The sequence below is a fragment of the Pinus tabuliformis genome, chromosome 6, assembly GCF_031772625.1.
Source record: "Pinus tabuliformis cultivar Carrire ecotype Pingquan chromosome 6, CPIR1, whole genome shotgun sequence".
In the NCBI taxonomy this organism is placed as follows: Eukaryota; Viridiplantae; Streptophyta; class Pinopsida; order Pinales; family Pinaceae; genus Pinus; species Pinus tabuliformis.
Genome location: NC_142292.1, coordinates 326090771 through 326106652, shown reverse-complemented (window position 1 = coordinate 326106652; position 15882 = coordinate 326090771). Strand labels below are relative to the sequence as shown.

At 36.1% G+C, this 15882-nt stretch overlaps 1 protein-coding gene across 4 annotated transcripts in view; it reads left to right on the top strand.

The window, feature by feature from the left end:
- The window catches only part of LOC149258618 (pantoate--beta-alanine ligase-like), a 35808-nt gene extending 29316 nt beyond the window's left edge, over nt 1-6492 (top strand). For 3 of the 4 annotated variants that reach the window (XM_089415593.1, XM_089415590.1, XM_089415595.1), the window contains 3 exons: nt 2680-2793; nt 5153-5284; nt 5880-6492. In XM_089415593.1, coding sequence (XP_089271719.1) covers nt 2680-2793; nt 5153-5284; nt 5880-6002 — 369 coding nt within the window. In that variant the 3' untranslated portion in view covers nt 6003-6492. The remainder of the gene's footprint in view (nt 1-2679; nt 2794-5152; nt 5285-5879) is intronic. The other variant, XM_089415599.1, reaches the window with a different exon arrangement.
- Nucleotides 6493-15882: the final 9390 nt, after the last annotated feature.

Sequence of the window (15882 nt, the reverse complement as noted above, 5' to 3'; positions counted from 1 at the left end):
TGTTTCCTTATTGTGTGGAAGATTGTTAGGTCCACATTCAAACCACCTCGCAAACCTGGCTTTGATTTTGTGTATAAACTCATTGTACTCGACCTCGAAGCAATGGATTGCATAATTTATAGATATGTTTAGAGGAGTCGTCTTGATAAAATACATAATACAGACTGAGAAAATACATAATACAAATAAGCTTATATATGATCTAGTAGATTTTCCCTAGAACGGTGCTTGATCTTTTCTGCAGATCTAGATCTCTAGCTTCTCTACACCCCCTTGGACCCAACACGCTGCTCACTAAGATGCCTCGCTCAATCTTGTGCTACCATATTGTGTCTTTCCCATCTTTGAGCTAAATCCCTAACCCTAATTCTAATCTCTAAAGTGATCAGCGACTGAGATTAGATCTCACCTCACTTGAGATCAATAACTAAGATTAAAATATAATCACTAGAGAAAGTACCTAAGGAGACGATGGGCGACTACTGCATGACTAGACACATAGGCCTATGTAGAAGTCCCTGCCTGAGCTACAAATATCAACATAAATAGAGGTACACTTCCTCTTATTTTCTCATGGAGTTTTGGGGGAGAAATCCCACAACCATATGAAATTTATGTGATTTTCCTTGTAAATTTTGGCTTTGGATATTTCAACTGAGGCAAATTGTCTCGAGGAAGATATGTTTTGAATGGTGGAAATTTCTTTGGATCAACAAAGTGATGCTTAGATGAATAGTTAAATTTATTGTGTGTATCATCTTCCATTTTGCTACAATTGTCAAAATTGGGTTTCTCATGTGCCATATTAAAAATTGCAACATCTGTTATGAACAATATTTTATTTGCATGCAAAATTTGTCATCAAGTATCCATCAAGGAAACTAGATTGCATTTCTTGACCTTACGTCTCCTAATTTGGAAAGTTGCTAGGGTTGGATTGAGAGGTTATTCCTCTCTCCTCCCCATGCCATCCAAGGTCTTCAACTATTGACCTGCTCCTTGTTTGACTCCATATGCTTGGAAATTCAATAATGAGCCCAGGCACTAGTCCTCCATTCTCCATCATTTTATATTATTTTGAAAATCATTATATTCAAAGTGACGTGTTAGGGAATTGGTTTGAATATCTCCAAAGCTTATCTTGAGCCATCGATTCTTTGACCTGGCTACTTCATTTCACCCGGAGCCATATGTTATTGAAGACTATTCTAGGGTGTAAATTTTGCAAGCTCCTTAGAGAGCCATTTGGCTAGGATCCTTTTAGTCATCTAACCTCTAAGTCTTGCTAGGGGAACATTTGTCTAGAAAACCATAAGGGATTTCACTACTAAGGTGACAATGGTGGTGGGTCTTGTTGCGGTGGATCTAGTGCGGCCTAGCACCTAGGTGCTAGATTTTGTGGTAACAATCTTTTCACAGGCAATTGTATAATCATCTCCAAGAGGCCATGGCCACTGTGTGGCAAATACATAAAGTGGATTCATGCATAGGTATAAGATAAGTGTGCTTTCATAGGTATGACAACCTTTACAATATGAGCAACACTTTTACGTAAGGGTAAAGTGAAAATCAATAGAGGTTCTCTAAGTCATGTGTCCTATTAGATCCACTCCAAGACGCTTGTGTACCTACCCCAGCCATAAATGACCTCCAAGGGATAGTTAGCCAAACCATAAGAGCAAGGACTGAAATGGGTACTAGAAGGATGGGCCATGACCGACCTCAAAGGGTCTAAAGATACCACTCAGGTAAAAACTTTATATTGATTATCTAAGCATGGTCCAATACAATACACGGAGTTAAAAATGGTCACACTTTTGGCTGATCAATGATACCATAGTATGAAGTGTCGTGGTGGCACATCTGATCGTGGTACTCTGAGCTATAACATCATCAAGGTAGGCAAAAAATTTGCTCATATGATGGGTCAGATTCGGAAAAAGAAATATGATGTACACTGAAGTGAAACTGAGGTGTAACACACTCAACCTTGGGGATTATATAATGTATGGTTCATCATATAATTGCCTATTAATTTGATCAACTCAGACATAAACTTCTTGTACAATTCCAGGAATTTTTACAAGCAATAATGATAGAAATTGTTTTTTAATTTAGAAGCCATTATTTGTAGTCTGAGGAGCTTCCAAGTTGCTGCAACATATTCATCGCCTGCTTTTGAGAATGCTTTCACATTTCACAAGCAAATAGAAATGTAAATAGGCAAGATTTTTATGTTTCCAAACCTACTACATGTAGACCAACATTGATAATATGTTCATCTGGTGGTAAGTCTTTATGACAAACTTGTAGAGATATTTGCATGCACCTGACTGCACATTTTCGAAATTTGGCAAAGCGTCATTTGATATACAGAGGAATGGAATGCCAAAAATGTTTGCTTAGCATGGATGTGAACATTACACTGGGTATCTCTGTACCAGAATTACCCATACTACGCAGGTGACCCAAAATTTGTAGACTACAGCCTCATCACAACTGGAATAAACTACTGCTTGCAAGACAGAAAAACAATTGACACTATTCTAACCCTTTCATCATTCCTTTTGTTCTTTCATCATGTACACTTTCCTTTATTGTCGGTAAAAGGAATGTCCTGTTCAGTCACCGTTTCTGTGTAGTTTACTTAACTGTATAAATAAAATTCTTTTGCTGCAGGCTCGAGATTTAGATTTTGCTGTGGAGATTGTTGGCTCTGAAATTGTAAGAGAACCTGATGGCCTTGCGTTGAGCTCCCGCAATGTGCATCTTTCACCTGAAGAGAGACAAAAGGTATGTTTTGATTGGAAGATGCAATGACATCTTTGCCTCCATCTTTAATACTCCAATGTTCCAATTTGTACATTGAACATAACATGTGAGGATAGATGCACTCTTTGGTAATGTTTTTAATCATACGAAAAGCCAACTGAACTTACTGTTGGTCTAATTGTGAGTTTGAAGCCAACAGTTCGTAATTCCATTAACTAGATAAAAATTGGATTGGGTAGTAATGGAGCTTAACCTAAGCATTACACAGAACTTAGCTTGATAGATAAATAAGCTTTTTAGTAAGAATAAGATCATCACGTGTTATAATTAGCCATCTTGTTGCATCACAAACTCAAACAGGCTGGGTGATTAACAAGGATTGCATCCATCCACGTTTTCAGAATGAAGATACAATAAGACAGATCAAGCCTGGATGGTTTGTATGTCTGTTTCGTTTGGTTTTTTGGGGTCCTCTCTAAGCCACTTCGATTTCTTTTTTACCCTTATTATAATATAATAATTTTTGGAAACCATATTCATCGGTGTCCTTGACCATTCTATATGTTCCTCGCCAATCTTGGCTCCTCCTTCCTCTGAAAAGCTAAGAGTGGATGACTGTATTCTGGACACTCTCTGTAGCAGGATGCTATCTTCTCATAGTCTAAGATTTGCTTCCACAAGAATCCTTCTAATCTCAATCAAGTTCCCATGGTAGACCTTTATTGAGGTCTAGCTCAACATTGTATCGTGAAGATACACTACCCTAAGTAGTCTTACTTTCCAAGCACCTATCAAAGTTTAAAAAACAAAAACAAATAATCAGGAAATCAAAAGAATTGTAAATCTGAAACAGTTCCTTAACCTAGAAGACAATATGTAAACCTATCCTCCAAAAATCTGACCCTTCAGAAAGAAGCCCCTTAAAGAAAAAGTCAATACAAACTTCATGGAGTTATTATTTTAGCAGTTAGCACAAAGTCTACCAAATTCAATTGGCGACCATAACTTCATGATACTGTTAATATTCTACATGCTAAGATGACGCAAATGATGCAAATACTTTACCCTAAACAAAATACAAAATTGAAACCTTCTGGATAGGGACTTCAAGATTGTAGTAGGGTATAAAAGGAAGCTACTTGGATTTGTGTTTTGTGTGTTTAGGTTGAATGGGGTGTGTGTAGATATTTGAGGATCACCACTGAATTGCATTAGATGTTGGCTGCTATAATGCCTACATCCATTTTGTGAAGTATCCAAGCCAACAAGGATTGCAACCACTTCATGCTATCATTCCCATATATTTAAAGGTGTATCTTTCTGCTTGTTAAATTTATTTATTCTTGCAAATACAATATTTTGATGATAAAATTGTGTTTTGTAGGTGCTTGGTTGTGGAACTGTATAAATGCTAAGGGAGATTGCTCTACATTATGTTAAGCATAGTTAAGGAGATTGTTGAATTTTGATTAAATTTTAAAAGATGCATCAAGAATCCAGTTAAAAGTTTGAAGAAACCCCATAAGAACCAAATATTGAAAAGATTCTTCCAAGATTAGAAGGATCCAATCCTTAATCAACTTTTCAACAATGCTGATGCCCTCGCAGAACATTAGAAGGCTGTCAAGATTACAAAAGCGTGTACTGTGAAGAAATTTGCACACATCACTTTGATATTGACTAGGTGTTGGAAATAAGCAGATGCATAGTTTTGACAGAGAGGATGGTTGCTTCCATATCTCAAGTGGCATCAATAATATTTCATTGTGCCTTCAATCATGGAATAAATTAACTTGAAAACTCCTTACAGTGCTCTTTCCATGAAAATGGTCCTTAGAAGGTTTCATGTTTAAAAAAATATAATTATATGAGAATGTATGGTTGTGCCATCTATTATCTATGTTCATTGGACTGTAACAATGTTGCTTTTCTACTTTCATTTCCTAGCAGTCAATGTACAAATTTATGTAGGCATAGGCTAAGTTGCCAATAACAATGTCAAAGGGAACATGTAAATTGTTTGTTGTAGTCTGTAGATGGTATCTACAAAAAGCTGATTGTAAACCAATGATGCCCTTTCTGGAATGAAATTGCTTTTAACTTAGTTCACGGAAATATGATATTTAAACATATTTAGTTTCTAATACCAAAACATAGCAAAGGGTTCCTAAACACAAATTGACAGATGTGGAATATGTTTTTCCTTCTGGTCCAAGTGCCATGCTTGCTATGTTCTCAGGAAATTCACAAAGATTGCTATTGTTTGATGACTGTGATTTTATGTTCACAGATTTACACTGATTTTTTATAGAATTTTTTAAATTTACAATATGATTTATTACGGTTGGGATAAATCATAACATCTATTGTCCTTTTGCAGGCATTGTCCATTAGTAAATCTCTACAGAAAGTTAGAGATGATGTATGCAATGGAGAAGTTTCTACTGAAAAATTAAAGCATTCAGTTGTAGAGGCTATTCTCAATGCTGGTGGCAAGATTGATTATGCGGAGGTTAATCTCAAACATTTAAACAATATGGCTGTTGTTGTTTGAATCTTTGCAATTTCAACTATTTATAAATACCAAACTTTGCTTCACTAGCATAATTCTAGGAATGGTTTTGGATGTCAATGTTGTCAAGTCAAAGTCTGTGCTTTATATTATTTATCATCATAAAATCCTTGACTAATGTTTTATCTTACTTAGCATGCCTCAAGTTTATCCTCGTGAACATGTTAGAAGGCACATTAATTACTATTGTTATTATTTTCCATATTAGTACTTTTCTCTTTATTGCTTGTGGGTTTTCTTTGGGCTAGCTTTCAGAGTAGTGCCTGGTTCTCACCTCCTCCTGGTTTGTACTATTTATCTGTATACTAATAGAATAGACTCTAAAGTTCTTGTGCATGTTTGTTTCTTTTCTTTCTTACTGTAGAGAGAGGTACATGACTTATAATGAAAGAATGACAAAACTTTGTAATCTTGAAGGCCTCGATTGAATTTCTGATTTCTAAACAGAGCTTTTAAGAATTGGAGCCACTACAAAGAAAATAGTGTATTTTGACTTTGTTTTGGATCTAATGTATTTTATTTGATATCTTGGCAGGTAGTTGACCAGGTAACTCTACACCATTTAAAGAGAATACAGTCCTCTGCTGTGCTTTGCGTTGCAGCTTGGTTCGGAGGAGTTAGGCTGATTGATAATATGGAGCTGCAAGCTCCAATTTAATAAAATTTCTCAAAGTTTTCTGTTATATGCTAGAATGGTTTCCTCACAAGTACTTTGGCAAAAGAGGAGAGAACTCCTCGATTCTTTTCCTTAAGTTCATCATGACAAGAGCACGCTTTTGTCGTTTGTGTGGTGCTGATTTAAAACTACGGCAAAAGAGTTTCGAGTAGCTAACCAATTTCATCACATAAAATCATCCTTGTAAACTGTTATCCATTTTTTAGGCTTCATGCCTCGGATAGCCTTTTCCTTGAAAGGCATATAGAGTTGTTAAAATCATAGATTTCATGCATAAGGATTTATGCATGCTGATTTCAAACTACGGCAAAAGAGTTTCGAGTAGCTAACCAATTTCATCACATATAATCATCCTTGTAAACTGTTATCCATTTTTTAGGCTTCATGCCTCGGATAGCCTTTTCCTTGAAAGGCATATAGAGTTGTTAAAATCATAGATTTCATGCATAAGGATTTATGCACATTTGTTTCACTTGAGTTTGTTTTGTGTAGAAGTCCCTAGTTAGCTTTTCATGTGGAATTCACACTTACATTTATGATGAATTTTCTTTTGTAAAAATGAAGTTTGTCCTTTGTCCCGTCGTGGGATGGTGGGGTGGTTGGTTCATTTGGATGTTATACCCTCCTGCTTTCAAATCCCACAACGGACACCTTTGGCCCGTTATGATAAGGCTCAAAGACTAAGCTCCCTGTTATCCATGGAGCCTCAGCTCTTGCTAAGTCATAAGTTTCTGGTATATCTGACTTGCAGTCTGTTGGATATACTCTTGGCGTTATAGTGGCAGTCGCTAGGTTTGATCGTGGGCCTCGCCCAACTTACTCCAACAAGTTACCAGTTCACCATGGTTAAAAAAAAGAAAGTTTGTCCTTCAGGAAGAAACAAAAATTTATTTGGTAATATCTTATGATTTTGAAGTTTGAAATTAACTTACGTTTTAGCGCATTAAGACATTTGGAAGTGGATATGGATTATCTTTATAATTTATATTTCAAAATATGTTCATTATTGATAGCGCAGATTACTCAATCCTTCCCTAAATGCATATTATCAAATGGTGGTAAGAGTTCCAATTATATTTTTAGAGTGCTCACTATGTGTTTTGTGTCGAGAACTGACTATATATTTCTTGTATTTCTGCTTATGTCATGGTTGCATGGAAAAGAAAGTGATAATATCAATGGAAACTCTTTTAGTTCTTTACCCCTCCTAGAGTATTTCTAGGAAATGCTTGTTATTCTTCTTATATTTTATTTCTTTTTAAGTTGCTTGCTTAATTTGAGTACTCATGTTGAGGCTTTTTAACATGTATATCTTGTCTAGCTTCTACCCCCTTTTTTAACATGTATATCTTGTCTAGCTTCTACCACGTTGAAAAGGCTACCGAGATCTTATCTAGTTCTACCATGTTAGAAAGGCTACCATGTCATTGTATTAGAGCTAGAAGGGCTACCGAGTCCTTGTATCAAAGCTAGCCTTTTTAAAATATAAATTAGTCATCCAAATGCTAGTTGAGTTGATGACATCATGTTGATGTAGAGCCATTGGAGGGTCACATTGAGTCCTCTAAGTGCCAAAATGTGAGAGAGGGCTCCGTAAATCTCGAACAAGGGAATAATCCCTTGATCTGCATGCACATCATCATGTGGGGCCACAAAATGAGTTTGGGGCACAAAATCTGGTCTCATGGGTCTCCTGATGATAAAATAACATGTAATGCCCCAAAAATGAAGGTGTTGATGATGGTGCTTGCCCTCCCATGTTTCAAGGGATGAGATAAACCTCCTCTAGGCCTTGGATCAACTGCCACTCCATATGGGACATCGACTAGGCACACTGGTCTAAGTGCATCATCTCGTGAATAATGTAGGGCAATAAACAAATTGTTGAAGGTGCTAAGGGTTTCCATGGCATGAAATGATGCTCTACACATGGTATGAGTCCCATGGCTCTCAATGATTCTGTTGGGGGTATCAATATGATCCTTTGGTGGGTTTGGGCCCTAGTTAAGTTGCCCAACCCATGATGAAACCACTTGCCAATTACCTACAAGATCTAATGCGCTTCCTCGCCACTAGGGACAATAATTCATTGGTGCATCTAAGTGAACCAAGCTTGTTAGTCAAGGGCATATTGAGACTTCATATGGGGCTTCTCTTCCAAATTTGGGACTTCAAGCTTGTAATAATGTTACCTCCTTAAGTAGGAGTGTATAATAAACAATCCTATTATGCGTTCCCATCCTCTAAAGGGAAAGACAGGTTTGTGGGTGTCATGTGAATAATGATGAATCGATGGGGGAGATGGGGGTCTCAAGGCCAAATGCCATGGGATTAAGGGTGGCAATGATGAGGAGTATCCACATATTGGGTGTATAGATGTAGGAGGGAGCAATCATGGATACATGGGTTACTCGACCTTTGTTTTTCCACCCTTTTTGTTTTCCTTTTGCCTTTTCTTGATTTTTTCTTTGTATTATTGCTTGTGGCTCTAGGAAACAAGAGCATGCTATGGGAGATATGCAACAACCATTACTCCCTTAAGGTGGGGCAGTACATTGCCCACCAGGGGTTGGGACGTGCATGGGTTCCTTAATGATGCGGGGGCACTCATGGGGCCCTAGGAACCAAGGTGATGGCCATAATGACCAAGGGTGGAGCCCATGCTTGGTTTTTGCCCACGTGCTATATGGATGTCTCAACTATCTTTTGCATTTTATAATATTCTTTTTCTTATGTTTCTTACTTGTGGCCATTATATGTTTTTAACTTTCTTTTAGCTGCATCTATCTCCAGGGAAACATTTCCAGGCCCAACCTAGACATGTGGACAAGGGGAGGGGGGTGCCAACGCCTTGTGGACATAGTGGTCATGTGGACCCAGAGAGAGAAAATGATGAAATAAGGCTTGTAATAGGTGGAGGGGACTGAAAAATGTTGAACGAGAAAATGAGACCACACTACCCAAATCGAGGTTTCCCAAGTAGTGCCCTTCCTGAAGCCATAGGTCAATAAGGGAGATCCCATGGGACTAGAATTTTGTATTAACCCCCACATTTAAGGCAAGGGAACAAAACTATGGTCAAAGCCCTTCCGTCTTCCAAGTCATCCAATACTACATACTCAAGATGCTTAAGGAAAAACCAGCATAAGGACCCGATTGCACAATGAAAAACATACCTTTTGGGTTGGATTGCCCGCCTTCAAACATGTGCTCTCGAGAGATGGGCGAGGGTACATATGACTAGCTCAGGGAGAAAAGATGAAATGGCACAATGCACTGACTAAATTGATGGTTGTCAGGCGCTGCCGGCTGGAGAGAGATCCAATAGAAAAGCTCTCATATAAGGTCACGCACCAAAACATTTGGCTCTAATTGGGACATGAGATCTTTGTGGAGTGCACGATCAATGTACTCAAATAGGGAGGTCATGAGAAAACCAACAATCCTCCGGGACTGCAGATCTGTATCATGTTGAATTTCCATGATCTTGGGTCTAGGATAGAATCTTCAAATATCTGATGCTACCAAAACAAGAATCTCAACAGAAATTCTTTGCACAACAGAATATAGCCAATAGTAAATCGCATATGCACAAAATATGGACAACTTTTTACAATTTTAACATAAATGTGTGATACACCTTTATGGATGAGTAGGCCAACAAATTTGCGTGATTTATGCGATATTATTGTTCAATGTCGAGATATTAGATAATAGTTTAAATGGAAGTTTCTCTTAGGATTTTTCCAATTCTGGGTTATGAATGTCTTTTATGGATGTTTGGTAAAATAAAACCTCTTATCTAGTTTAGTATTGTTAGAACTAAGCATAGATAGGTCCTTGATACATTTCTACTCCATAATAAGAAAATGCTTGTTGTTTGTTACAAAATCAAAACTAAGCTCTATGAGAGAGTTGCAAAAGAATGGGTGATATCAAATTTTTTACCTGTACATTTTATGTTGGCTAATCAATTGTTTAGTAAATATTTTTTAAACTTGTGATCCTCATCCTTGTATATAGAAATTTTGGCTTAGAAGATTACGATATCACTATGATTTGTCACTCACTATACAAGCATTCACTCTTTGAACGATCAATATATTGTTGATAGAATGATGGTTGAGTTTCTTCTTTGTTTGTGCCTGATGGTCACTATGCATTCACTACAAATACACACTCCTTCATGCTTGCTGCCATACTTTGATGCTAGATCGACATTACACATTTTACCATTTTAAATTATTCAAATAATTCTAATTTATCATCTCTTGCACATGATAATACATTGGCATTGTATAATGTGAAATGATATAATTCAAAGCTTTTTAAAATACAACCACATTGTGATACAACACTCAAGAAAACCATAACATTCCATAATGTTAGATACAAGATTATTATGCAAAAACGATTATCGATAGTGACAAAAAATAGTGTAATGTTTTTAGCTATTTCTTATCACTCAACCTTTATACTGGAATTCACAAATTCCACAATTTTTTACGCAATAAAACATTTCCACCATGTAATCAATGTCTTGATGTGACCTTTGATTACATCGTAGCTAGTGATCTTATTAGATGGTCATTAAGTTGCTTCCAACCATTTATCATGGATAATTATTCTCTTATAGAAACTAATGTTTTTATATGGGATGTTTGTTGCACCCTACCTATTAATTTTGTTAGATCACTATAAGGTTGCTTCCAACCATTCATCATGGATAGTTATTCTCTTATAGAAGCATTTGTCTTTGGATGGGATTTTTATTGTGCCCTATTCATTGATTTTTCTAAATGACCATTAGGATGCCTTGAACCTTTCATTGTTAGCATTACATTGAAACCCAATCCTTCCACCCACCTTGACCAATTCTTAAGTATAGCCCACAGTTGGTTAACTCGTTTATCATGGTTGAGTATTAGCATTGGGCATAATTCTTCTATATGTCACTGCCAGTCATGAATGTCATTGCCTATTATTCGACTATTGAGCATGGCAACTCCAATTCTCCTGACTCTCATGACCCTACTGCATTATATAAAAAGGCATTGAGGTTGACCCCCTTAGATGATGGGAAACCTTCGTCATTGGTCTTTATAAATCTTAACTATGTCTTGATAAATAAATTTTGTGATACAATTTGTATCACATGAGAACATTATTCCAAGTGTATGATGTTTGTTGTTGGGGATAAAAAACTAGTTTTTGAGAAAACTTAGGGACTTTTTTTTGTATTGCACAAAAATGTTTTTCTTACGGTGCTATGAATTGCAGAAATATATTTCTCTTGTGTGATACACCATAAGAAAAATCTTAAGATGTGATGAAGGAAGGAGTCAAATGATATCATAAGGAAAGAGTTTTTGAAGGTAAAATACATTGCACATAAAGAAAAAATTTCAATGTGATAAAACAAAAAGAAAAATGATGTCACATGTGAAATTTTTTTGAGTATGTGATATGTCACATCGAAATTTTTTTCCACACATAAAGGAAAAATATTATGATGCAATGAGTAAGGAAGGAAGGAGGAATAAGTCTTAAAAAGACTTAAAGAATTTTGAGGGAAATGAAAGAAGACTCTTTGTCATAGAGAAAGAAAAATGAGAGATGTGATATAGTGTACCAAGAAATTTTCCTACTGCGGTACACCGCATGAAAGAAAAAGTTGCAAGACGATAAAGGAGGGTAGAAAAATATCCCTTTATCGCACAAAAGGAAAAAATGATGTGATATGTTGCACCAAGAAAGTTTTCAAGGTGTAATACATCACAAAAGATAAATCTTTAAGGCACAATCATTTGTGTGAGGTAAATAGACTGTCTAGAAATTGGTGACTGTCCATTCGCCCCAATAGTATCATGGCCCAGCTGGGGGTGGCTTGGTTTAGAGGCAAAGTGCAACAATGCTTGTAGTTGGGTGGATAATGGCTCACCCTTGGTCACTTAGTTGGACAACAATTGCAAATAGATAAGTCTCTTACACTAAAACACTAAATTATCATGTTTGGCAAAGTATCGATGTCATTAATTCTTATCCTTATATGAAGTTGTTGTGTTGTAGCAACACTATTTATTCCTTTAGCCATTTATTCTTTATATGGAGGTGTTGTTGTCTAGTTGTAGAAATTCTCACTGTAGATTAACCTAATTATGCAATATAACTAAAGCAAAATACTTAATCTACTTCTACAATCAAACTTGCGGAAGCTTAATAGATTTGAGCAAGATCAAGCAGAACACATATAACAGAGAAGCAGAATCAATACACATGAAACACAAAAAATACTCAGGGGAAAGTCTCATCTCAAAACCCCACTATCTGTATTATCATACAAGGTGGAAATACATCAAGATTACACAAAGCTTTAGCTCCCACAACTAGCCAACTCTCAGTACAATCCTCCTGGATGCTCACAGGCAAACAAGGCTTCTCACAAACCTTCTCCTTTGCCCTCCAAGCCTCCTATTTCCTTGTGTTGTTTCTCTTAGGTGATCCTACTGTTACCAAGTGTAACACTAATCACTCACACTGATCTCACACCCTGTAAAACTGCGCAATCCTCAAGGAACCTTGTTCCTTCTACATGGATGAGTTCCCTTTATAGGAAAATTCCTCCAACTGATAGTACAATGTCCCTGTCTTTAATCTCAACTGGGTCTTTCTATGAATAGACATGCATAAGTTACTGATGAGAGAATCTTCAGTTATCTGGAGTACACTAGTTGCATGCATGCATGCATTAACTAACTAAACTCACAATTAGTTCCTCAAACTGTTTGGAACTAATTTAGCTGGACTTAACTCAGTTAACTGAGCTAACTAATTACAACTCAAATACAACTCGTCCTTATCTCCTTAATTAAGGGATAACCTCCTTAATTTAAGGGATAACTGTTGCATGACTTCACAAAGACTTCTAACTTGAATTTCTCCAACTAAATAACTCAAGATGAATTAATTAATTATTTTCCAAGCAGCGGGTGAGACTAAATTCGAATTTTAATTCACAATTCTAATTCAAGGACAAATCAAAATTAGAATATTCTGAATGCTATTTTTAGCATTTCTTGTTGCTATTCTCAACACTATCAAGATTGCTTGGGAGATGTAACACAATACCTTTTACTCATGGATATGTATTTCTAGCCAAAACACCAAAGTGTGGTGCTTGAAAAAGTATCCATGTTACTAATCTTTAACCTTATATGCATAGTTGACATGATCTAGCAAGACCATTGTTGGGTAATTTAGTTGTTTTTTTTCTCTGTAAAACTAATTCTATTAAAAGGAAAGAAAAATATAATTACAATGAGGCTGTAGCCTCAGTCGAGAACACTTGAGTTCCTTCTGGTTATCAAAATTGTCCCATATTTGGGAAAACCAGTTAAACTTTGCAAAAAACCATGCAGAAGATCGGGAATACAACGTCAAAACCAGAATGAGGACTTGACACAACAGCGTTTGAAGCAATTGAGAAACATGACAAAAATGCTAAACATGTATATGAGAAACAAAACCACAAACGAGAGAACCTAACCAGTCAGCGACAAAACTCTGAGATGGCACTTGGGAGTCCATGTGGCATCACATTGGGACGTCCTGGTCCAGAGACTCCTCGACGACAGGGCAAGTGTTCCCATACCAAATCTCGTGGGTAATTTAGTTGTTGATTAAATTACTTCATTAAATTGTCAAACCAAGGTTCGTATCCTTGTGAAGTGTATGTGCACTATATATGCTAGGAGGTTTACTTTTGATTAAGAATTTAAATCTAAGAGCAAAATGCAAAGTTCAACTATTCAAGACTATCTCTTATTAAGTTACACACATGTTCATTTTGTAAGATCAATTTCAAAATAAACTAAACTAATATGCAGGAAATCAAAGCATATTAATCTAAGAATTGAAATGTCTATTCTATCAAACTGAATTTAAAATTCTATTCTAATTGGGTGGAATTGAAAGATTATGCTAATGAACAAAATTGAAAGTCTATACTATTTTACAGAATTGAAAGTCTATATTATCAAACAATTAAAGGAACTCTATTACAATGAACTTGAAAGGAAACATATATTTTCTACCTCTATTTTAATCAAATTGAAATAACTACTATTGTACAAGTTCATAAGAGATTGAAGTAAGAATGAAATTGTTTTGTAAAGCTAGTAATGGAAAATATTGACAAATTACTAATGTGCACAATCTTAATTAGAGTCAATCCAAACATGAACCATAAATATGAGACTAAGCGAGAATTTCAAGTGTGCAAGCTAATAAAAGAAAGTGTTTTTGATATTTTGTTTTTAATGTTCAACGCGCAACTTGTTGCAAGCAAACATTAATAAATGCAAGGGAAACAAAGTATCGATCTAAAATGTAAAGCATTCTAAATCTAATTATCATAGATCAAATTGAAAGAAAGGCTAAAAAATTAAATTAAACAACACTATACTATATCACTGCTTGTGAGGGGGCCCAACTTGTGAGCGTGAGGCGTGAAAGCTCAAATCAACAAGTTAAATCACCAACACATGTATCCATCTAAAATGTAAAGTGTTCTAAATCTAATTATCAGAGATCAGATTGAAAGAATGACTAAGAAATGAAATAAAACAACACTATACTATCTCACTGCTCATCAGGGGGGCCTCCTAGTGAGCGCGAGGCGTGAAAACTCAAATCAACAAGTTAAATCTCCAATGCATATGTGCAGAAAAAAGTATTGCATTCACTGAAAATTAAATCTCAAAGAGTCACAATACTTACAGAGCTTAAAACTTAATTCTCTCTGCTTCAGATCGAAGAAATATATAATATTTTAAACCAACAACTTCTAAGAAAATAACACTGACAAGTAAGTTTCTCAATCGACACTTTGTTTTCTGATTAAAAGAAAAGGTCTATTCTTTATGATTTACTACGAGGATAAAAAAATCACGAAGAATCTTGTTTAACACATCATCAACTTCAAATCTTGAACCTTGCTCACTTGATTCCACGCTCGCCTGATGATGACACTATCTAGCTTGGAACTCTGTGTGAGAATAATCTTCTGTAACCATAGTTGACTTTCACTTTGACCAACCAAATTCTCGAGCTCTATGATCTTCCATGTAAACGTAATAGGTGGATATTGTAACAACCCCTGGTTGATTTTTCCATGTAAATCAAATAAGACCAAGGTCATGGGACACATATTCCAAGTTAAATGGTGGGAAAACATTATAGTGGGCATCACTTATGGATTAATAATGGCTATGGAATTTGATAAAGGCATTGACACAGGAAAAGAGGCAATAAATGACATTAATTATGAAAATGAAGGAAAATAGGAGAAAAGGAAGGTGAAGAGACACAAATTTGCATGCAAGGGAAATTAGAGGAAAAATGAAGGAAAATGAAGAAAAATGAGACATCAATAATAGAAAGGCATTAGAGAAACAATTCACAGCTTGTGGCTTAGCTTTTTGTGAGTTCTATCTTTTTTCAGTTCAGTTTTGGTTCTCTCCTTCCACACTCTCATTCTCTCACACTCTTGCACACTTAGAGTATTCTTGGAGTACTCTAGCAATCACTTGGATTTGGAAGAAGACAAGCAATAAAGTAAATGGAAAGCAAAGGAAAGCAAGGAGCGCAAGGAGACAATTGAATCAAGGACTACAACAGGGTTACTTTGCAGGAAATTGGTTGCATGTGTGATCTCCTTGCTGGTTTTTGGATGAATGGTATATGCATGTGGTTCCTTAGTTATGTGTTGTCATTGGCATGGAGATTTGCTTGGATTGACAGTGGTTTCAACCTTGCCTTGCCATTTCCTGGATAGCCATGATGTAGTGGGTTTTCCCATTTG